This window comes from Pinus tabuliformis, chromosome 3_1 (assembly GCF_031772625.1).
Source record: "Pinus tabuliformis cultivar Carrire ecotype Pingquan chromosome 3_1, CPIR1, whole genome shotgun sequence".
Classification (NCBI taxonomy): domain Eukaryota; kingdom Viridiplantae; phylum Streptophyta; class Pinopsida; order Pinales; family Pinaceae; genus Pinus; species Pinus tabuliformis.
The window spans coordinates 450,450,964-450,477,039 of record NC_142301.1 but is presented as its reverse complement, the minus strand read 5'-3'; the positions used below and the strand labels follow the sequence as shown (position 1 = coordinate 450,477,039).

Sequence of the window (26,076 nt, the reverse complement as noted above, 5' to 3'; positions counted from 1 at the left end):
TCAACATATTTGTCTTGATTAGCAAGATTTCATTGATTTCATTTAAGACCCCTTTTAGGATGAGGCAACTTATTTCTCATTAGGGTTGGGATGTTTTCATAAGTCCCTTTTACTTTGATAGGCATGATAAACATGGGGCTAAGGTGATGCCCCCATATGAGGAGATAGAGCTCAAGCTAAATTGGATTTTAACAATTATACCTTGCCATTATTTTTCATTTTGACATTTTGGCATATGCCCTTATCTTCCTTCATTTTGCACCCACATCAACCTTTGGGAAATTTCCAAGCCCCCTTTCTTATTGAATGAGGCAAGCAAGGAACTAGTACAAGCAAATAGAAACAATCAAACAAAATAAAGGATAAATGTTGAATGACATGTGTGAAAGGATATGGACACCCATATCAATCAAGGCCAATTATTTGTGCCCCTACTAGATAGTGAAGGAAAAACCCCAAGCGGTACACTTGACTTGGAAGAAAGGATGACCACCAAGATGAAATAAGGCAACAAGCACAAATTCCACACATCATGATCCATTATCTAATTTCAACCCATGACCCTTACTTAGATGTCTTTAAACATTAAGTGTAATCACTTTGTGTGAGACATTAACTAGTGCACCTCATGGTAAGCAATTTGATGAAGTAGATGATGTGACCAATGTGTTTGTGAGAAGCATATAAGAAGTTACTATATGAGGATCATATGAGGTTGTTGGCAAGAAATCTACATTTTAGAAAAATAAATTTCTCCTAGGGTTTCCCATGTATATAGATGGGCAACAAGCCCTAAGACTAAAAGTTTACAAGGATTACATTTGGGAAATCTCAAGTAAATGAGATGGAATTTCATAATTATATTAATTGTTGGATTCTAGAAATTCATGCAAGAATATAATATAGGAAATTTTCTATACTATGATTTGATTTTCATACGTGAGCCCTTGCTCCAAGTCCATTTCTACAAAAACCCTAGCTATCGACCTTATATTCCTTGTCACACATCTATGATCTAAAGCTTTGAAGGTACCTAGAGCTTCTATAATGGACCTAAAAGCTCTTTGTAACCAGAATTCTAGTGGGAGGGATGTCAATTTTACCCATAAGGGATAAAAATCCTCCTTTTCATACATAGGATCAAAATTTGAAGTCCAAAACTATAGAAATAACAAGATGGGGCTCAAAAAACATAATTTCTAATGTGAAGGGCATTTTCTTATGTTTTGAAGGAAAATGTTGACCATCCTTGAGCTAGTATGAAGAAGGATGACATATCCTAAGATGGTTTTCCACATATTTTGAGTTCATTTTTTGATAGGTTGATGTTATGAATAAAATATTCGTAAAAAAACATTAATTAAATAAAATGTAAAAATAATAATATAAAAAATTAAATAATTTAATTAATTAATGGCTCATTAATTATGAAAGGGAAAAAGATCAAAAGGTGTGACCACTCACCTTCGTGGCCAGTCAATGCCTATATAGGAACACCACCACGAAGGATTGTAATCCTAATTCATACTTTATTCAATAATACAATTAGATTTTACTCTTGCTTACATAATATACACACAATTACTTACATATTGGCGTTCTTTCTTCTACAGTGGTATCTGAGCCATGTGTTCTGAACTGGTTTTGCTACACATACTTGTATCCTTCTACTGAATTGATCATCCACTCCATTTTTTTGTCATCCTTACTCCTCTCCACAAACATCTTCCTTTTGTCATTGACAGTCACACTATCTCACCGCTCATAGGTCCCCTCGTGCCAGACTCCCCCCCCGCATTGTTCGTACCTCACTACGTTCCCTGTTGTATCCGCCTGTCATTACAAGTAGCCAAACCCTATTTAACATTTTCCAATCTTCTACCCTGACAAGTTTACGTTCCCTCTCCGTTGCATTCATTCCTTACCGTGTTGTTTTCTCTCACTCAGTCAGCGTCCTCCACGATCATTGATCCTTTCGTATCAACCATCGTTGTTGTGTCTCGCTATCAAGCACTGTTGTCTACACCTTGTTCCAACTGATTCATAATGTACAGCTACAGGTCAACAACCCTCCTGCGACGGATCGCCTTGTCTAGACAAAAAATCACATGGTTTAATTTCGTCATTTCCTTGAGTGGCGACTTTATATTAACATAGTTATAAAATTTATATATATTTAATTTAATTATATAATAATAATAATAATAATAATAAAAAGAAGGTGGCATCCACCAAGAAAAAAGGCAAGATGGTGAGTAATGAAGAATTATACACTGATGTTAATCATTATTGAGACGAAGTCAACAGTGTATGTTATCGCCTTAGTAACATATAAAAATCACAAGCAAAGATTAGGGAAGAACAAAAAAGGTTGACGTTGATGATGGAGCAAATTCTACAAAAGGACTTCAAAATCGATGAGACTACTCAGAGGCTTAATGAACATGGTGAACAAATCAATACACTAATAGAAAAAATGGACACCTTGATGTTGCAATCTGGCCCCTATCAGGAGCCAACTAATAGCCTGCCAAATGTAAATGAACATGAACTGACAAATCCATTTGAAATATATTTTTCATGAAGTCAATATTACACCAGAATTCCAGAAAGGGACTATCAACGGATTAAAAAGGAGCTCCCAAAATATGATGGTAAAGACCATAAAGACACTATTGTATGGATTAATAAAATGAAAGTCGTTTTTGAATCAAAGCCACCAATAGGCGAACGAGAAAAAATCATGACTACATCCAACAATTTGGAATTAGAGGCATATTATTTGTTCCTATGGTGGTCTGGAAAATGTGATGCCTACTCCTTTCATTGAAATACATTCGTGGATTCCTTGCTAAAAAGATTCTATGACGAAGAAGAAGATGATGTCTACGAAAAAATTGTTCATCTAAAGCAAAAAGGGTTAGTAAGTGAATATACCCACGAATGGGAAGTATTGGCTACAAGAGAAAGACAATTTGTTGATGAACAACTGCTTAAAAAGTATAAAATTGGACTTAAAGAGTATATTCGTGTAGAATTGAAATTTTACAAACCTTAAACTTGTAGAAATTCCTTGTAGATTCAAACTGCTTACGTAATATGCTAAAACAAAAGACTTGAATCTACTCTACTCATCAACAAAACAATTAATCGAGCGAAAAATCAAAACATAAACACGAGACAAGATTCAATCACATATTCTCAGAGATTTATCTAAGGGGAAATCTTACTGCTAAAAAACTCTTCCTATCTGTATATTGAATTAGATAAGAAAAATAGAGAATAAATACAATGCTTGTTCAACCTAAACAATCTCAGCACAAGTATAATCTATCTCACTACCTCACAAAATGACTCTGGCCAACACTTAGCTAATTTTGTTGCCTGCCAAGCTCCTATTTCCTTATTCTTTTTCTCAAGGAATTAGCCCCCTATTAATTAGGGAAATCCCCATCCTGAATTGCGCAATCCCTATAGGTCCTTCTCTGACTGCATGCACCACCTATACAACTCGAAAGATTACACAACTAATAGTACATTGCCCTTGAACTCCAATCTCAACTGGGTAACTAAAATTTCATGCATGCATGACTTAATTATGGTTGATTTTAACTGGTTGAACACTGAAGCTGCACCCCACTGATAGACCTCCTACTAGTTCCTCCAACAATTGGAACTAGTTTAATTGACATTAACTCAGTTTAAATGAATTAAACTATTAAAACTCAATGTAAACTCAACTTAGTCTCCTAAACTTTAGGAACCACTCTTCATGACTCAAGTTAGGCCCTCAACTCGAATTAACTGAGAAAACTAAGTGAAATTAACTTAGTTAACTCATTCTTGTTGTTTTTTGTCGTGGAATTACAATTTTATCCTAATTTAATTCAAGGGAAAATTAAATGAAGATCTTCTTGTTGCCATTTTCAACGCTCCCTCTCAAAAAGAAAGGGATTATCTGCTACCCCGATCCTGCTTCTATGGAACTCAAACTTGCATCTTGACAATGCCTTTGTCAAAATATTTGCATCATGTTCCTCTGTAAGAATGTACCCCAACAACATGATTCTCCTTTGCATACAATCTCATAGATGGTGATACCAGATGTTGATATGCTTGGATCGATCATGAAAAAATGGTTTAGAGAGTTTGATACAACTCTAATTTTCACAATAAATCATGATGGATCCATCATTTGGCCAAATAACCCAATAAGAATCTTCATCATCCAGATAACTTCATAAGCTAATTGGTTAGAAGCCATGTACTCTACTTCTGTTGAACTCAGTGTAACTTATCTCAGCTTCCTATTGTACCAAGAAACTGCTGCTGACCCAATACTGAAGATGCCTCCTAATGTGCTCTTCCTGTCTGATGGACTACCCACCCAATCTACATATGTGAAGCCTTGTAGCTTCACTCCCTTTTTCCACTTGTACCAAATATCAAACTGAGTGGTGCCTCTAAGGTATCTCAACGCATGTTTGGCTTCCTTCCAATACAATTTGTTTGGCTTAACCATTGCTTGACTAATCTGGTTAGTTGCATAACACATGTCTGGTCATATGTTCACCAAATACATTATTGAACCCATGATTTTCCTGTAAATAGTGGCCTTCAGATCCTCACATAAAGTGGCATCCTCTTTCCTCCAACTTCCTGCTAGAGGAGTGTCCATGGTTTTTCTACTCTCCATGCAGAACTTCTTCAGTATCTTGTTGGCATACTTTCCCTGAGAGACAAACAATTCCCCATCTCCTTGCCATACTTGCAAACCAAGGAAATAATGCATGAGTCCCATGTCCTTCATCTCTAATTCTCTTGCAATACTTGATCAAATTCTCATCACCAATTAGAATTAAATCATCAAGATATAATACTATAAATTTCAATAATTTACCTTCAACCACAATATGGTAAAGGTTTGCATTTCCTTCACTTTGGTGAAGCCCAACTTGGTGAAATTGCTGTCAATCCTAGTGTACCAAGCACATGGTGCTTGTCTCAATCCATACAATGCTCTCTTGAGTATGCACACATGCGACTCTCTATCGAATGTCTCAAATCCTTCCGGCTGCTCAATGTGCACCTCCTCCTCAATCACTCCATTGAGGAATGTTGTCTTCACATCCATCTAATGTATCTTCCATCCCATCTGTGCTGCAAGTGCTATAATTGATATGATAGAATAACACCTTGCTGCTGGAGCAAAGGTCTCCTTGTAATCAATTTCCTCCACTTGATAGAACCCCTTGGCCACGAATTTGGCCTTGTGTTTCCCGATGCTTCCATCTGTTGATTTCTTCACCTTGTAGATCCACCTGGAAACTACCACTAACTTGTTCTATGGTCTTGAGACAACTTCCAAAATGCTATTTCTGACTATAGAATCATATTCCTCTACCATGGCATCAACCCATACTGGCTTCTATATTGCTTCCTTGAATGAGGATGATTTTGTCTCAACTAGCTCACTCATCAGAGCCATGTACCCAGTGTACCGATTTGTAGACCTCCTCTGCCTGTGCTGTGATGTGGGTGCTCCCACATTCTCTCTAGCATCATATAATAATCTGTCAACTTCCCTGGTGTGCTTCCTTCCATCTCTGGATTTATCTGCATGAATGGGTGCTTCCACTCTCTGCTCCTATGATTGTCAATGCTCCACAACATCTTGAGGTTCTTCCTTTGGAGCCAAAAGCTCCTCATCTACATGCAACTGACGATCCCTCTCAAGGAAAAATCTCATGGCCTTCTCTTCATCGAACTTCACATCTTTAAAAGCAACTCTCTTCCTATGAGATGGTAGGTACACCCGATAGTTGTGAGGTGTATTAGTGTACCCCATAAATATGCCCAACTTAACTATCGTCTCTAGCTTTTTCCTTACATCGTTGGTAACATGACAGTAAACTGATGAACCAAATATCCTGAAGTGTGACACGTCTCGCTTCTTCCCTGAAAAATCTTCTGTTGGTGTACTCATCCCGAGAATCCGATGAGGACTCCTATTCTACACATGTACAACTATGTTACATGCTTCAACCCAAAAGTGCAACGATAGGCCTTGATCATGTAACATCACCCGTGCATCTCCCATAATAATTTTGTTCTTCCTCTCAACCACCCCATTAATTATGGTTTATGGGGTGCTATTAACTCCCATCGAATGCCTTCTGATGCACATAAGTTCTTGAACTCATTCAACATATTCACCACCGTTATCACTCCTGAGAACCTTCACTTTCCTGCTAGTATCTTTCTCAACAAGTGATTTAAATTTGCAAAATTTGGAGAATGTCTGGTCTTTCTTCTACATGAAGAAGATCCAACACTTACGTAAAAAATTATCTAAAAATATAGCATAATATCTATGCTTGGTCGTGGAGGTTGTCGAGAAAGGTCCACACACATCTGAGTGAACTCTTTCAAGAACTGCTTGTGCTCTACTGTCCTTATCATGAAAGGTGGCTTTGGTGTACTTCCCCAGTGTACACCCTTTTGATGTATCTCACTGCTCTAGTGCACCCTTGGGAAGTCCTGTAGAAATCTTCTGCATGATCTTCAAGGCAATATGGTGCAAATGGCCAAGTCACCTATGCCATAATTCATCGATATCTCGGCTCTGCAACTTTTCTTCTTTCATGCTCAAAGCAACACAATCTTCTACATCCAATTTGTAGAGGTTCTTCACCTCAACCTCGATTTGCTTCACTTGTCCCATGGTGATATGACTAAGGAAAGCCTTTCCTTTGCTAAACATCACATCATATTCATAGTCTTCCAACATAGCAATTGAAACTAAATTCTTCTTCAGACCCGAAACATACATGACATCTTTTAATGTGATAGGAGAACCAAGGCTCCCTTTGAAAATTAGTTGTACCGATACCGGTCACGCTATACCTTCCATCACCTCCCATCTCAATGTGCATCTAGAGGTCCTTCTCCTCCAAGTCACTAAAACATTCTTTGTTTCCCATCATATGGAATGAGGCTCCACTATCCAAATACCACACACTACTCATCACCGATGTCACCATGCATGCAATGAGTGTGAAATCCAACTTGACTTGTGAAGCTACAGCTTCACCTGCCGCTCCTCTCGAGGGATTCTTTTCGGTCGTCTTGTGCGGACACTTTGTGGCATAGTGTCCCAACTCATGACAGTTAAAACATTTAATATTCAACAAGTCTTTCTTCTTTCCGCCCTCACTGGAATCCACTTTGGATTGGGATTTGTTCCCTTTCCCTTTCTTTTCCTTTCTAGCCAAGGCATAATTCTCCTCATCATCATGCTTGGATGAGGTTCCATCTCTGGTGTTCCACCTGATCTCTTCTTGCACTAATTCAGACCACGATCACTCCCAATTTTGTAGTTTCTCCCTCCCATTTACCGAATCCTGGTAGATGTGCCAACTCTTGGGAAGGGATAGAAGTGCTAGGCTTACCAAGTCATCTTCAACATCTGTAATACCAACACTCCCAATTTCATCTCGACATTGGGTGAACCTGCTCAGGTACCATGGTATTGTGTCGCCCTTCTCCATCTTGACCTTTTGAAGCTTGTCCTTCAGTGCCAACTTCCCGTGGTCACTGTTGTTCTGAAAAAAGTCTATCAAGGCTTTCCACATTGCATATGGGGTATCCTTCATGTGGAGATTCGAGACAAAATGATCTTGAACTCCTTCTAGTATGATCCTCCTTTCCTTTGCCACACATTTCTTCCACTCTGCTGATCTTGAGCATCAGTTGTTGGAGGTTTAGGAATATCATTTTCTATGAATTCCTTCAGCTCGTTATCTTCCAACACTGCCTCCATCTTGTCCTTCCAAGAAATATAATTCGAGCTACCCCCCAGGGCATACTCGAGTCTCAATCCATAGAACAACATCCTGCTGTCTTTGAAGAATGATACTATAAATTCAATTTCACTTGCAAATGCAAACTCAAATTCTTCTCTTCTATTGTTATTCATGCTCTGATACCATGTAGAAAGTCCTTGTAGATTCAAACTGCTTATGTAATATTCCAAAACAAAAGACTTGAATATACTCTACTCATGAGCGGAAACAATTAATCGATCGATAAATCACAACATAAACATGAGACAAGGTTCAATAACATATGCATAGAGATTTATCTAACGAGAAAGCTTGCTGCTCAAAACCCCTTCCTATCTATATATTGCATTAGATCAGAAAAATAGAGAATAAATACAATCCTTGTTCAACTTTAACAATCTCGGCACAAGTATAATCTATCTCACTGCCTCACAAGCTGACTCTGGCCCATACTTAGCTAATTTTTTTGCCTGCCAAGCTCCTATTTCCTTACGTTTTTTCTCAAGGAATTAGACCCCTTATAAATTAGGGAAATCCCCATCCCAAACTGTGCAATCCCTGTAGGTCCTTCTCTGACTACATGCACCGCCTGTTCAAATCGGAAAATTATACAATTGATAGTACACTGCCTTTGGACTCCAATCTCAATTGGGTAACTCAAATTTCATGCATACATGAGTTAATTATGGCTGATTTATTAGTTAATTGGTTGAACATTGAAGCTGCACCCCACTGTTAGGCCTCCTACTAGTTCCTCCAACAGTTGGAACTAGTTTAAATGACATTAACTCAGTTTAATTGAATTAAACTATTACAACTCATTAAACTCAACCTAGGCTCCTAAAATTTAGGAACCACTCTACATGACTCAAGTTAGGCCCTCAACTTGAATTAGCTGAGCCAACTAATTGAAATTAACCTAGTTAACTCATTATTGTTGTCTTGTGATGTGGAAATACAATTTTTTCCTAATTTAATTCAAGGGAAAATTAAATCAGGATTTTCTTGTTTCCATTTTCAACAAAACTATCGAAGAAGCTAGACATGCAGCAAGGATTATTGGTAGAAAATAAGTTTAAAATGTCATAAAAGGGAAACAGAGACCGACAACAATACTCAAGTAAAAAGGAGTAAAAAAATGTAGGTATTGTGGAGACAAATGGATGTCAAGACACAGATGCCTTAACAAGAAATTGTATTCTTATGAAATTGAGAAAGAGTCATACATTTCAAGTAAAGAATAAGAGAAAATGATAAAAAAGAAAAATAATTGTTGCAAGTGTGGAGAAAATTGGACACCTGAACATAAATGTGAAGAAATGTCCTTACACTACTATAAAATAGTAGATGAAAGGCAAGTTGAAGTACAAGAACCCAACAAAGAAATCGTTATCGCACACAATGAAGATTCAAATCCTGATGAACCATCATTAACTAAAACCTTTTGTGATCAATGGAATCAGAATGAAGAAAGCAATTCTTCAAAAGACCACAAACAAAAAGTGACTGCAAAATATGTTCCGCCACACCTTCAAAAGCAGAGAAATCAGTCTCCAAGAAGAAAGAACATTAAGCCTAATACTCTACCAACAAACATGACAAGGAGATTACACCCTAAAAACCTGAAGCTTAAAGGGAACATAAGAGGTAGAAATGTCAATATACTTGTAGATTCTAGCAATATTCACAATTGTATAAACATTGATCTTGCTAAACAACTTGATCTTTGTATATGCCCAATCAAGGACTTGACCATGTCTGTCGCTACTGGGTAAAATTTCAAAGAGATAGGAGAATTCCATAAGGTTTCAATCCAAATACAAGAACTAGAGCTACAAACATATCTATTTTTCCTACCACTCAAAGAAATGGATGTACTTCTAGGTGTAGAATGGTTAATACAACTAGGAAGCTATACTACAAACCTTGAAAAACAATTCATGGAGTTTAACTGGCAAGGACGACATTATAAATTATATGGTGTTAACACTTCCAACTTCAAGGAAGGTACAAATACTCATGAGGACTTCACCAGTCAACTTAAAGATGCCACTCCATTACAACACGTTAAACTAGAGGAAACCCTTCTTGTTATGCTTTGAGGACAAAGCATCTCTAAAGGGGGTGGAAATGTTATGAATAAAATATTCATAAAAAAACATTAGTTAAATAAAATATTAAAACAATAATATAAATAGTTAAAAGCCCCAAGGGTTAGCTCAACTGGTCAAATAAGTGCCTTGCCGTTTGGGAGGTCACAAGGTCAATTCTCCCCGAAGCCCTTGGGGTTAGGCCTAGATATTGACCGCGGGGCTTGATACCCTTCATCAAGCTCAGATATTTCCATGGACGTAACGGCCACCCAGTGACAGCAGGTGTCCGTGGACCACCAGAGAAAAAAAAATAGTAAATTAACTAATTTAATTAATTAATGGACCAATAATTATGAAAGGGAAAAAGGTCAAGAGGAGTTACCACTCACCTTCGTGGCCAGTCAATGCCTACCACCACGCAAGATTGTAATCACCATTCAAAATTTATTCAATAATACAATTACAAATTACTCTTACTTATAGAATCTACACACAATTACTTGCATATTGAAGTTCTTTCTTCTACAGTTAAATCAAATATGTAGCAACCAAAAAAATCTCTCAACTAAAATTGTGTACTATAGATCCAAAACTTGACTAATATCTTCTCCCAACACCATTTTGCCCCATCCTTTCATTTCTTGACACACATAGGCTTTCTTTAATCACACAATTTCTAATGTGAAAGGCATGTTCATATGTTTTGAAGGAAAATGCTGACCATCCTTGAGCTAGTATGAATAAGGATGATGCATATCTGTTGTGGGGAAAAATGCCTATGCAGGACGATCCTATCCACCTAAGGTGTGGCAGTGCCTTAGAAACAAACACATACAGCTATTCTGGTTTCTTCCTTTATTAAATGTGAAAGAAGAGAGATAAATAGACTTACCGGTGTCTTCCGTTTGTCCCTCGATCCGGTCTCTCTTCTCTTTGGGAGTTCACAGCTACTTGCCTTCTCACTCGCCCAGCTTCAACAGGTTCATGCAAGATCACAAGAGAACAGCTACTTGCCTTCTTGCTTGTCCAGCTCCACCAAGTTCCTGCAAGATCACAAGAGAACAGCTACTTGCGACAAGAGAAGAACACTACACAAAGACAGATATTCACATTCATAACTAGTTTAGGATTAGAAATAAACCAAATACACTAATGCAATCATACATCAAGAATACATCAGCATATAGGAGAAACCAAGATAGCTTTATTGATGAATAACAAGGTTCAGGAAGAGATACAACCCAGAGGGCTCCAATCCAGCATCTCCTTCCCAGCAAATGGAATTCCTATCTTCACCCCCTTCAAAGCATTAAGCACCCAATGATTCCAATCTCAAACCAACAACAATTCTTTGCAATAACAAAATTCCAACCTCTAGATCTCATGGAGGAGAGATCCATATATAGATGTTTGGAGAGAGGATGAGTCAGCTTGAGATCTGACTAGTGTCCTCTCCCTCTGTCAGTTCTTGATTCCACTTGGAGGTTCTTGCTTCCACTTGGAGATTTGGAACCTCTTACTCATCACCAGTCGAATTCCCTGAGGCAAGTGTCATTTTGGAAGCTTCATGGGTTTTGACACCTTGAGAAATGAGCTTGCCACATGTCCACTCTCCTTCAGCGCAGGTAGCCAGTGTTCCATTTGACATTCAACGCAGGTAGCCAGTGTTGGCTTTGACATTCAGCGCAAACATCTAGTGTAGCCACTGAAATGATCCTGATTTGACTTGTTTTGAGCAGTTTTTTGGTGGAGAACTTCTGTGAATTGCTGTGGTTTGTTAGCCTTGTTCCTCTAGGGGTAGGAACAACATGTTTATGGACTTTGGATCCCTTAGATTATGGACATTTCATGCTCAATGCTGTAACGCACAAAAATGTCTATAACAGTTGTCCCCTAAAGTATGAGGTTGTTTATCGGGTGAAATGCTTTATCAGGGGGATCCGAAGTTCATCCAATGCTGGGAGGAGACCTGTAATAAGATACAATACAATACATTATTTTTCATACTGCTTTCATGATCTAGCTGAGGCGGGCATTCCCATGCTCAGCTTTATAAATTCATTTTTCTGTACATAGAACAGACAATCGTCTGATGGTAGACTGATAATTTTTTATGAAACTATCATCCTTTGAGTAGGATGATTATCTGCTGCAATGATGTACATGTCAATGTCCTTATCTTTCCTGAATATATATCGCAGCCCGGATGGATGAAACTAGATCCGGGGTCTTCAAACTCGTTCGATCTTCACTCTAAGTACAAGTCGATCCATGTGAGAAATGTTCTGAAGTCGAACATGGAAAGACATCGCTTGATTATCGGTCAATGATGTAAACCGTTAACAAGCGCGAGAGGAATCACCGATAATGATAATGACCCTCAAGGTGCTGCAGTACAATTCACGTGGTGTGAATAAAGGACTTGGCGTCGAACACCACGCAAAATCTTTCGGTCGAAGGTCATTGATGTATACCTGTCGCCGGAAGTGAGAAACTTGCCATTGAGGCATGCAAGCTTCAAAGTACCGAAGGGATTGTTCCTAGATCAACTTCTTGGATAATGAGCTGATGTCGACAAGAAGCGATCCGTCAAAGGAGGGCCTTAATGAATCCCACATCAGTGACACGGAACGGAGCTAATGATTTTAATGGAGGTGAAAATGATTTGTGACATATGATTCAGGGTGGCGGTCATGAAAGGATGAAGGATAATGTATGGCAGTGGCGAGACCATGGATGGTGTGGCGAGACCATGGATGTGACCGGTGAATGAAACAACCCAACCCGATTGTGGTACGGAGGAAAAGTGTCATGTTCAAGAGCGACTTGCTACCATCAAAGTTTTCTTTAGTTTCTCCCAATTTTTCCCCAGTCATTGCTGACCAGTACCTCTTTATTTTTGTCAAGCTTGAGGAGGATAACATATGCTTGTTCTATAACCTGCCCTTCGGGCAAGCCCATCGCTATGTTTTAACGAGCCTAGCGATGGTGAAACTCGTTCTCGTCTAAAGACAAGTTTGTCGCTATTCAAAGATTTAAACGAGTCTAACGACAAGGATAACTCGGTCCTTTTCATTTTTAGAGAGTCTGAAAAGGTACATAAAGTCAACTCCAAAAGTCCTTTTTCGTCATCTAATCCCTTAAGTCCGAAAAAGTATAAAACAATTCAGAAGGGATGAGTTTTCGATAGTTTTAACGAGCCGAACAAAACAAGCGCTCGATCTTTTTGTGCAATAATCCCTCAGGTCCAAAAAGATTAAAATCTAGAGGAGGGATAGCTCTCCCGGTCGCTTTAACGAGATGGAAGGCCAAAACTCGGCAAACTTTTCATATTTTACGAGTCAGATGAAAAGAGCTTAAAGAAGACTCGTCTTTTGAGGAACGAGTGATAAACAGGTTTAGCAGCTGATTCCAGGTACAGGTTGGAATTTTCCAATCACGGCAGTGTCACAAGGATGGCTAGGTGAAATCACTCTTCGCAGCTGTTCCTCAAAATGGGTAAACAATCATATGGAGGTGAACGATCGGCCAAATGAAAAGTGGAGGTGATGGTGCAAACACGACCAAGGCTTTGATGGCTGATGATATTACATTCACTGTGGTTATTTACCGGGTAGTTCATTTTTTAACGAGCTTAAACGCGGGTGGAAACATTTGCTCGGTCTTATGTTTATTTTTTAACGAGCATGAACTATGTGCTAAAACTGCTCGGATCTTGCATTTATTTTTTAACGAGCATGAACTGTGTGCTAAAACTGCTCGATTACCCAGTCTTATGATAAGAATGTCTCATGTAAGATTCCATTTTTTATGGAGCTTGCGCCTTACCAAAGCTATGCCCCGCATCCTTTCTTTATGCAAGTTCGGAAACGACTAATCCTACGAGTTTAAAGGGTTAGACCTACAGGTTTAAAGGGAGGACCTAAAAATTTTAAAAATAAATAGCCGCCCCTTGCTTGCACTTCAAAAGGTTTGCATGCCCCCAGGTATAAAATATGATTTCGAGGTTACCCTTACTTTGTCCGCCAAAACATTTGTTTAAGCAGGAAAGGCCTACCTCTTTCAGGCTACCCAAAGATTGTTTCTTTAATCTTTCAAACAAAACACTTCTTCGGCGGTGTCTACCGAAATAGACAAAGGTGAATGACCTTAGTGCCAAACACGTAGCTTTGACAAGAGAATCTTATTCTAGAATAACCCCTCTTCCAGCATGGGCGAGGTACAAACTAGTCATATTCTCCCGCGGAAACCTACCCTATACCCAAAGTTTTCCTGCCGAAGCAAACCAAGACGCATGCCCCCTGGGTTCCAGTCATATCCTCCCGGATTACTCGCGCTCATCAGGAGGACAGACCGTGGGTTGAGACACTTCTTGCGTGAATAGACCATTTAGGGATGGTATGTGACTATTTGCGATGCGTGATTCGGGAAATGAAAGTTGGTCCACGAGCTTGACCACTCTTCCTTCATGCGGAAAACACATTACTCTAAAGAGTGAGGAGACGATGGCTCCCATGCAATATATATAGTCTCGTCCAAGGAGTAGGTTATAATCCAAGGGTCCTTGAACGACCATCACGTTCATTTGAACGGTCTTCCCTTTCAATGTAATGGGCACATTGGGGAGGATCCCTAAAGGTCGACTGGTTCCTTTATCAAAGCCTGATAGATTTCTCATTCAGGCAAAAGCGCTGGCGAACCAAGCACTTTCCAAGCAATAGAGGAAAGGATACTCACAGATGCCCCCTCATCAATGATAGTGCTAGCCATTACCATTCTGTATATTTTAACGATAATTCTGAATGGTATTCTTGCTGGCAACCGGGGTCTGCCTAGTTGGTTCCAGTCGAAGGACACAACCAGGTTGCTTGGTGGTGGGACCGAGTAGACGGCCGGGTATGACTCTGACGAAGTTCCTTCCTGCGACAAAGGAATGGGCAAATTGCCCCCTTGTTCGTCGGAGTCTGTGTTGATGAAGAGAATTTGGACGGTGTCGTCTTTATTCTCCTCTATGACGGTATCATTCGAAGATAGAGCCTCTGAAGGTAAAACCGGGTCAATTGTCGCCTCAACCTTTTGACTTTCGTCAGGTATGGATTCAGACGGTTCATCTTCAATGATAGGTGCTTCGGCTGACCACCTGGGCAGGCCAGCCGGGTTCTCAACTAGTGAAGGACTTGGCAGGAGTTTTTGATATCCAGGAGGAAGTTGCGCTCGTAAGATCGGGCGATCTTCCAAAACTCGTTTAGCCTCATCTAAGAAGGGACAACGGTGGATGGCGTGGTCGCCTTCACACAGTTTGCAGGGAAATCTAGCTTTCCCTTTCTGTCCTGTGGCTTCACTTTCACTAGTTGACGGTGAGCAGTCAACATGGCTATCAGAGTTTGATGCTACCGAATTGTGCAAATGAGGAGACCAGTCCCTTAGTATCCGAGGGATGCAGGGACAATCTCTATGGAAGTGGTCTCCCTTGCATATGACACATGGCGATTTAGGCCTTGTCAGTGCTGTGTGTGGATTTTTGTCAGACGACACTTGTTTGCCCCCAGTCGCTTTTGGCTCCTTCTTCTTCTTCTCTTTCTTCTTCTTTTCCTTCTTCTCCTTAGGAACTTGGTTTTTTGTTTTACCAGTTCCGTCAAGCGAAGAGGAAGGAGGAGAGGAAGAGTTGGATGAAGTAGAAGGCTGGTTTGCAACTCTGGTCTGGTCTAACTGTTGACTCGACTGTTCAGGAATAGTGGTGGTTTGAACGACATTGGTTGAAAAGAGCCAGACCGGCAGACCAATTGTCAGTCCTGGAAGCGACAATGTGGCCATATGGGGCGCACTAACATCTCCCCAAGAGGAGAAGGGACTAGGATTTCCACCAAGGGGAATTCCTAGGTTGGTGTGCTCCATTTTTTCAACCTAAAGATCAACGCAGGAATAAGGGGTGATTGTTCCGTTTAAAATAAATTTTAACGACGCTTTAGACACAACTTGATTTTTCACTTTTAAAGAGTCGAGAAAAATATAAATATGACTCTAGTCTCCTTCGATGTTTTAACGAGCCCGAAGTGACAAATGCTCGGATGGACTTTTTCTGTTATAGAGTCTGAAAAATGCCAAAAGGAACTGCTCTGGAATTCTAGGCAGAGGGTGTGCCAAACTTTTCGCAAAACCGCAGAATACTTTTTAGGGTACGGGCGGTCGATCTTCCTGAATGCTGTGTTCAGTGCATTGCGATCAGTAGGGCGGCCGACACGGCTTCCTAAGGATAAAGGTTTTATGCCTATAGGGGTCTCCCAATATATACGTGATGGTACGTGGGAGTACAATCCGTACTGGCACTATCGTCCCTCAGGAGGAATCACCCACCATCCACAAGATCGACAGTCACCAGGCTTTACGACGTCGGAACATGTCTCTAGCCTAGACCTCTATGTTGTGTGTTATGTTGCAAAGCGTTGTTAAGTTCATTCAATTTCTTTTAGGTTGATCTTTTTAAAGTTTGCCTTTCAAGGTTCACCACGAGATGTATGATACAAATTCCTAAATGCAGTCTAAAGATGATAAGCAAGCTTTATATCTTTTCAACTTTGAAAATCCTAGCTACTAAGGGAAAAGAAAGACACCATCTTTTCTCAAAGAGCAATCAGCACACTCTAATGCACTTTTCCTAAATCAAACATGCAAACTATCAAGATGCAAATGCACAATGCAGGTGTTTGTTTTCCTCTTTCTTAGTATTGATGCCTACAAAGAAAGTTTTTTTTGTACAACTTTGAATTTGCTTTTAAATGACGAATACAAACAAGTTTACTTTTTCGAAATCAGAGAGGGTAGAAGAGATTACAACACTTAACGATTTTCGAAATGAATACTTGTTTCGACACTTAAAAGAGACAAACTCAAACCAATAAGCAAAAGCAAATGTATAATCAACTGCAAACAGCCAATGAACTCTCTCCTAAGATCACAATCAACAGATCTGAATCAAGGGCTACAGGATGACTATTTCACTCATGCAAAGGAAGACTACAAATGATGCCACAAACACATAAAAACACTCACATTATTTTTGTACAAAAGGAGGCGGAATTTAAGCAGAGAAAAGGAGTTATCAGACTGGTACCTATGCTGATTACAGGCTGCAAAAATCAGAGATCAAAACAAGGCAAAATAGAGCAGAGAACCCCAGCTGCACAAGGGCAAACTGGTTCAGCGCAACCTCAACACAAGGGTTTTGACATTTAGTGCAGGTAGCCTTCACGGGACCTGCGTTGAAATGCAGAATCCCTTCACTGGGTCTGCGTTGAAGGAGAAACTCTCGTTTCCCACAGGTTCTGGGTCACAGATTGCTATTTAATTCACTGTTTCAGGCCAAATAAAAGCAACAAGCAAGGTACAGTCAAAGCGATGCTTTGAGGGAGTACTAAGATCTATCACAAAGGATCATCAAATCATTTGTGAGTCCATTGTTCAGATCATAGACAAGTCCAGTGATTGGATCAAGGCAGCAACTGTCTACTTTGCATCCGGGAATAGCAGATGTAGTTCGATTGTTGTTGTCAAGTCTATGAAACAAACAATGATAGAAACACAAATAAAATGACTAAACAGATCTCCCCAGCGGAGTCGCCAATTTGTTGTGGGGAAAAATGCCTATGCAGGACGATCCTATCCACCTAAGGTGTGACAGTGCCTTAGCAACAAACAGATACAGCTATTCTGGTTTCTTCCTTTATGAAATGTGAAAGAAGAGAGATAAATAGACTTACCGGTGTCTTCCGTTTGTCCCTCGATCCGGTCTCTCTTCTCTTTGGGAGTTCACAGCTACTTGCCTTCTCACTCGCCCAGCTTCAACAGGTTCATGCAAGATCACAAGAGAACAGCTACTTGCCTTCTTGCTTGTCCAGCTCCACCGGGTTCCTGCAAGATCACAAGAGAACAGCTACTTGCGACAAGAGAAGAACACTACACAAAGACAGATATTCACATTCATAACTAGTTTAGGATTAGAAATAAACCAAATACACTAATGCAATCATACATCAAGAATACATCAGCATATAGGAGAAACCAAGATAGCTTTATTGATGAATAACAAGGTTCAGGAAGAGATACAACCCAGAGGGCTCCAATCCAGCATCTCCTTCCCAGCAAATGGAATTCCTATCTTCACCCCCTTCAAAGCATTAAGCACCCAATGATTCCAATCTCAAACCAACAACAATTCTTTGCAATAACAAAATTCCAGCCTCTAGATCTCATGGAGGAGAGATCCATATATAGATGTTTGGAGAGAGGATGAGTCAGCTTGAGATCTGACTAGTGTCCTCTCCCTCTGTCAGTTCTTGATTCCACTTGGAGGTTCTTGCTTCCACTTGGAGATTTGGAACCTCTTACTCATCACCAGTCGAATTCCCTGAGGCAAGTGTCATTTTGGAAGCTTCCTGGGTTTTGACACCTTGAGAAATGAGCTTGCCACATGTCCACTCTCGTTCAGCGCAGGTAGCCAGTGTTCCATTTGACATTCAACGCAGGTAGCCATTGTTGGCTTTGACATTCAACGCAAACAGCTAGTGTAGCCACTAAAATGATCCTGATTTGACTTGTTTTGAGCAGTTTTTTGGTGGAGAACTTCTGTGAATTGTTGTGGTTTGTTAGCCTTGTTCCTCTAGGGGTAGGAACAACATGTTTATGGACTTTGGATCCCTTAGATTATGGACATTTCATGCTCAATGCTGTAAGGCACAAAAATGTCTATAACAATATCCTAAGATGGGTTTCCACATATTTTGAGTTAATTTCTTGATTGATTGAATCAAATATGTAGAAACCAGAAAAATCTCTCAACTAAGGTTGTGTACTATAGATCTAAAATTTGGCTCAAGAAGATATCTTTTCCCAATACCATTTATCTTGTCCTTGTGTTTCTTCACACACCTAGGTTTTCTTTTTTAATATTTTCCTTTTAACACATAGGATCAAAATTTGGAGCAAACTATCACAGAGATAACAAGTTTGAATTCAAAAACCACACTCTACTTTTGATGTGAAGGGACTTTTCTTTTGTTTTGAAGGAGAATGTTAACCATCACCTAGCCAAAGTGAAGGAGGATAATAAATATCCTAGGATGGGTATCCACATCTTTTGAATCCAATTCTCAAGGGTTGAATCAAATATTCAACAACCAAAATATTCCTAACTAAAGTTATAAACAAGAACTCTAGAATTTGGCTCAAGACAATATCTCCCTTAATACCATTATTATTCCATCCACACATTTATTCACACTCATAGTTATTTTCTCTACTAAATAGGCCCTCTTACCACTCTTGTAAGTAGGATTTCCGAAGATCCTTGAAACTTGCTAAAATCGACACATATAGGACAAGGTCCCACTATTATTTGACCCCGAGTCCCCACTCTTTAAGCCCAACTACCTCTAAAATGGCTATGGGAGGCTTCCCTTTGATAACCTCAACCAATTAACACAAGGTCAATGCTTTCTATGGGGTCTAATGGCTAAAATGGAGTTATATATTGCTGCCCTATAGGCTTAATGCTCAAAATTTATAAAAAAGTATACTTAACTAGCGAGAAAAGACACCTAAATATAACAAAACATATCGTAGTCAAAATGAGTGTACAAAAAATATGCTAAACTAAATATTAAATTATTTCTATGATCAGTACCTTGGTTAAAGGAGTTTTTTTGTAATTTAGCTTGCTGTCCTATACTGTAGCATGCAAAATTTGTAGAAACTTGAAAAAACAACAAAAAATTCCCTTTGAAGACCACCCAAAAGTGCTTAAACACTTCTAGATCCAAGATCTAGGGGTAGGGAGGTTATAAGACAAAAGAAAAGTCACTTTGAACTACTTCTAAACCTTAAACCTACAAAAAATGGAATTTCCAACAAGCTAGAAATTCACTTGTTGAGGTTATGGGGTCAAAACCCCCTAAATGCATTCCTAGAAAATTATTTCAGCAAAATATGAATATTTTAATGGCTGGAAATAATTACTTCTAGCTGCCAATTAGAGATGTAACTTGCAAAATTAGATTTGAACCTTAAACAAAGTGTGTTTAAGATACTTGCTTGAAAATGCACCCAACGTGGAGAGAAATTTGTAGAAAATGTTGTGCTACAATTGAGAATTCTGTAGATCTTCACAAATAACTTAATACAACCATGAAAAATATGTGTGAAATATGCTTAAAAGGGATGTATTGATTCCTTGGTTAAGATCTAGAAATAAATGTTCTTTTTTCCTAAGGATTTATGAATTATATATGATAAAACTTGTGTAGCAAGCTAGTTAATAAAACAAAATATAAAATTTTGAATTTTATGAATGAAGTGGTTAATGGAGTAAGGCTTACCTTGACCCTTTGCTTACCAATTTGCAAGGTTGCAATCACAACCCTCTATTTGTCAGTTTTCCTTGAGGACTAGGATCGAATGAGGAGTTGAAGTGAGACTATCTCATTCAAGCTAGTTTAGAACACTTGTAAGAAATCTGATCCCACTAAGGGGGTCTACTCATTCAAGATGCCCCAATTGCTATATCAACAGTAACACCAATATATCACACTTGGGTTTGTCTAACACTAGAATATGTCTCCTTGATGCTAGCTAAGGATGAGGTGAAGGCTTTGGGCCTAGACCTTCCATTCCACATTACTATCTGTTCCCCAATGGATCACTATATGGACACCATAGTAACCAAATTTTACTTGCAAATCCTTCTATGAAGTAAAAATTAAAGGAGAAATCTAAGAATAAAAGGAATAGAATAATCAACACAATAACACAAATATTTTTCAAAATGGTTTCTTTACTATGTTATAAATGATCTCATAGTTCAACAACAACATTTTACTATAGGAAGGCTAGCCTTTTATAAAACTTTTCTTAGCGGCTAGATAATGAGTTGCTAATAATTGGTTATGCTCGTCTAAAAAATAACAGTTACTAGTCATCCACATGTTGGAGACTTAGTAGTTTTAATAAAATATTACATTACATTCACGAATTTGCCCACTAAAGAGGTCAAATTGACTCAAATTTCCCCTGGAGGTCCATATTCCCTTGAAGACAAAAAATAAATAATAGTGAACTCTAGAGGCCTAATGTCGAACTTTGAAAACTTGACTTGGTTCATGCAACTCGACTTTTTCCTCTTGGGATCTAATTTGGTTGAAGAGGAGACTCTTGAATTTCTAACTACATTTTTGTCCAGTCATCAACTTCTTGGTCCATAACACTCCAACATTCCACTTAACTATCCATAATAAATAATAAATTTAACTTTACCACCTTCTTTTTTTTTTAACAGAAACAGATAGAGAGATGTATTACTTTCTGGCCAAAATGCCGTAATTCTGGTTACAATATGCAAAGCAAAATCCAAAGAGCTTTTTATCTAGGTCCGAGGTCTCTTTTTCTATGCTACACCAGAGATTTTTACAAGTTGTTTTCCGGGCAACCGCCTCTATTTTTCCCAAATTAAAGATGCAAACAAACTGCTTCAGTAAGAGACAATAAAACATAATCACCAGGAGGTTAAGGAATGGGATCCCAGCCTTCTTCTCCATCTCTGAGAATGACTCTGAGGGGGAGAAGAGCTGCTTTATTAGCTTCAGCGTCAGCCTCTTTTTTATTATCTCTCTTGACATGATAGAATTTCAAACTCTAGAATGAGTTTGATAAGGTTCTTGTTCTAGTGATCAATCTGGACAGTCTTAGATCTGTTGGGGTAGAGCTGTCTATGAAAGTTTTTATGATAGTCTTCGAGTCTGCCATCACTATTGCATCATTGATTCCGAGGGATTTAAGTTGTTTCGGTCCTTGGAAAAGGGCCAGAGCTTCAGCTTGCATACTGGTGTTGAAGCCCACTCCCCAGGAAAATCTAAGAGCAATTTTGCCATCCGCTCTCTTAACAACTCCACCAGCACCGGATCTGCCCGGGTTGCCTTTGGCAGCCCCATTGAAGAAAAGGATAATGTGATCTTGCTTTGAAGAGAGAGCCAAGCAATCTGAGGCGTTAAGACGAATTTGCCAGTCTTTAGGGAGAACGGGAGGCCTGACAATTTCATTGAAGCGGAGGTCCAGGGAGTCACTCCAAGCTGCATCGAGGTCACTCAGTCCTGCCCCATCCAACTGATCACCAACACATTCCTTTAGCTGAGTTTTTATTTTAACCCAGACAATATTATGATCTCTCTTCTTATCTTTGAAAATCCTCTGATTTCTTTCCAGCCAGGTGAACCAACAGATTAATTTTGGAAGAATACACCAGGCGGCTTTGAGGTGAACATTTTGGGGAAAGCCTCTAGGGTACGATGTCTTCCAGTTCGAGAACAGCTCTGGAATATTATTGGGGAGGATGATGTCTGCCCGCCAAGAGCCTAAGGCCGCATTCCAGAGATTGGCCACGAAATTACAGTTCAGCATCAGATGCGCAGCGGTTTCTGACTGTTCACCACATAAGGAACAGCGAGAGGGGCCATGGTAACCTCTTTTGTGGAGTCTATCATCCGTCAAAATACGTTGGTGATAGAGAAGCCAACAAAAATAGTCGATTTTTGGAAGCGAACTTTGGTACCAGACTCCTTTCCATGGTTTCGGGTCTGAGGGAACATGAGGATGCGCTAAGAGCTGCCTGTATCCCTGAGAAACGGAGTAGCGCCCAGACAACGAGCCCCAACCACGAGTGTCTGGCTTTCTGCTGCTCATAGGAGCCTTACCATTGAGGAAGTCTGAGGAAATTGCCAGTTCTTTGGATAGGGACTGAGGAACCTCAAAATTTATCCAACTGAGTCAGTGTCCATTCTCCCATTTAGATATATCCCACAGTGTATTGAACCTCGAACTATGCATCCAGTCTTTCAGCACTGACAGGGATCTATCATCAGACAGAGGGTCGCAGCCCATAATACGATCCTCCCAAATTCTGATTTGCTTGCCATTGCCAGGGATCCAATCAGCGTGATCATTGATTAGGGAGAAGGATTTTGCACCAGAGCTTTTGAATAGGTGAGCCAATGTTTGCTCTGGGATGATCAAGACACCTTTTCCTCTGCCCACGAAAGAACTTTTTCCACAAGGCGATCTGAGCCCACCCCAGCTTTGGGGCAATAATCCTCCAGATCATTTTTGCACCCAACGCCAAGTTTTGCATGCTAATGTTCTTAAAGTTTAGTCCACCTTCCAATCTGGGCATGGAGATTTTAGTCCAGCTTAATAGAGGAATTTTCTTTTCATTGGCTTTCCCGCCTTTCCAAAAGAATTTTCTGATATGGTCCTCCATTTTCTTCATAATTCCAACATGGGCCAACATCATTGAAAATTGGTAAATGGGGAGGCTGTTAAGGACAGCTTTTATTAGAATTGACTTACCTGCCAGATTAAGCCAGTTAAAACCCCAGGAATGGATCTTAGACTCGAACTTTTCCAGCGAGGGCAACCAATATCTGTTGACAGCACGGTGTAAAAAGATAAGGAGACCCAGATACTTGAAGGAGGACCAAGAAAAGGAAGCCGCGAAACTGAAGCAACTAGAGATGGCCTGCAATGTGGAGGCAGGGGTATTCCAGCAGTAGATATGGCATTTTTCCTTTGTTCAGCTTACTTCCTAATTCTTCACAGTATTCTTCAACCACTTCTTTGAAACTTTTAGCTGAGGACATAGAGGCAGCACCCAGTAAGAGGGAATCGTCCGCAAATAACGCGTGGTTTATGTTGTTAACACCTCTTGCAATATTCAGACCCATTAGTTCTTGATCCTGTTGCTTTTTGTTCAAAAGGAAGTTGAGGACGGAAGCTTGAAGGACAAAGAGTAGGGGGGATAAAGGACACCCTTGCCTCAAACCACGAGAGGCTTTGAAGAAATCTGAGGCCCTCCCATTCACCAGAGGGGCTATCCAGGGCTCGCTGATACAGGCCTTAACCCAATTGAAAAATTTGGAACCAAACCCAAATTTGTGCAGGACCTCGAATAGAAAACTGTGTCTCACTCTGTCAAAGGCACTTTCTAGATCTAGCTTGACTGCCATACCTTTCTCTTTACGAACCATACTGGAGTGGATTACCTCTTGGACCAGGACAAAGTTGTCCACAATCTTTCTTCCCTTGATAAATCCTCCCTGGTTCGCAGGGATGATGTTCGAAAGGATGGTTTTTAATCTGTTGGCAATAACTTGCGTGATCAGCTTATAACCTATATTACATAATGATATAGGGCGAAACCGGCTGGAGGAGTTGGCTCCTTTCTCCTTCGGAATGAGGGCCAGGAAGGCCGAATTGGTGCTTCCCCCAATTTTCTGGAACTCTTTGGATTTCCTTATCATTCTGCATAGGTCTTTCTCCACTATCTGCCAACAGGTCTGAATGAATTTGACAGTGAAACCGTCAGGGCCCGGGGCCTTGTCCGGTTCCATAGCGAAGAGCGAGGCTTTTATTTCATTGTTAGTAATCTCATCATCCAGGAATTGATTATTTCTTTCGGTTATCAGGAAGGGCACCTCATTCACAATGGAAGGAGCATGATCGGCAGCCTCTTCTTCACTGTAGAGATTTTTGAAGTGAGTGAAGGCAACGTTTTTTATGCATTTTATGTCTCTATGAATGGTTGTCTCAACTTTGATTTCAGAGATGGAGTTGAAACATTTTCAGGCCTGAGCTTGCTTATGGAAGAAAGAAGAGTTTCTATCTACCGCCTTGAGCCAGAGACTGCGGGATTTTTGTCTCCAAAACTCTTCCTCTGCCAAGCTAGCCCTAAGAAACATGCGCTGAAGGTTAGCCTCCTTGTCAAGTAATTCTTTAGTGATCTCAGCGTTTTCCGATGCCAAATGATGCGATTCAAGACGCTCCTGGATCGTTTTCCTTTCCACAACAGGATTTGGTAATGATTTTACCCAGGACTTTAGAGCAGTTTTGACTCTCCTAAGTTTCTCTTCCCAAACAAAGAATGCAGAGCCTTTGACAGGGAGCTTCCAGGTTTCTTTTATCAGAGGCAAGAAGTACGGCTCCTTGGCCCAGTGAGTGTTGAATTTGAAAGGAATGGGACCTTGATCTGAATGAGCCAGAAGCTCGAGTTTTATGGGGTGGTGATCGGAAACACTGCAAGGAATCATATGCATTCTAGATTCTAGACCAAGAAGAAGAAAAGAGCTTTGGACAAGAAATCTATCTAACCTTGCAGCGATGTGGCCAGGTCCGATTCTTTTGTTAGTCCATGTGTACTTCCCAGCCGAAGGCTTGATGTCGATCATATCCCAATCGAGCAGCAAGTCCTCAACCCATTCCCGCGCCGGGTCCCTGACGATGCTTCCTCCGCGTTTTTCAGCCACTGATAATGTTAGATTAAGATCCCCTGCTATGATAATATTGGTTAAGTCTTCAGTATCTGCCAGATTCCTAATGGAATCCCAACAGTGCTTTTTCTCTGCTGAGCTGACGGGAGCATACACATTGAAGAGGGAGAGTGTCATATCTGTTTCTATGTGATGGATTTTTGAGAACAGCCAATGGGTATTTTTAACTTCTCTGATCTTTATAAATTTGTTTGCATTCCAGATAGAACCCAGTCCACCGAAAGCACCTCGAGCTGATACTGCTAGACCTTCGCTTTGTTTCCACAACTTCTTGCCGATCTGGAGGAAGGCATAGTCCTCCATTTTAGTCTCCTGGATGAGGAGTAGGTCGGGAGATTCTGTTCTTATCAGACTTCTTATAGCTTCTTCTTTTATTCTGCTCCCCATACCCCTGCAGTTCCAGGAGACGATCTTCATCACTTGCATTTTGAAGGATGAGCTCCCCTAGAGCTCTGAGGCTGATTTCTGTTCTTCTTCGGAGTATTTTCCAAAAGCTTCTCAAGGGTTGGTTGACTACCCTGGAGCTTGTCTTTATAGGTCCCTTGTTCTCTTTTTTCCCGCACAGATTTTCGACCTCTCAATGATCTTCTAGCCAAGGTTTGCGAAGTTTCTATTTCGCCTTCTTCTTTTGATTCCTCCAAACTTTGCATCTCCTCTGTCTCTACAATGGGAGTCTCTTTTGGTCTGCCTTCATTACTTTCCACCTATACTGATTCCATGGGGGACTCTTTGGGGATCGATCCTTTCTGCATCTCTGGTTCTAGGGAAGCTTCC

At 40.0% G+C, this 26,076-nt stretch overlaps 1 protein-coding gene across 1 annotated transcript; it reads right to left on the bottom strand.

Annotated features, from left to right (window-relative positions):
* Positions 1-24,597: 24,597 nt before the first annotated feature.
* LOC149187698 (uncharacterized) lies at positions 24,598-25,605 on the bottom strand. The gene has a single exon (XM_089409736.1). It carries the CDS (start codon positions 25,603-25,605, stop codon positions 24,598-24,600), a length of 1,008 nt encoding a protein of 335 aa, XP_089265862.1.
* Positions 25,606-26,076: the final 471 nt, after the last annotated feature.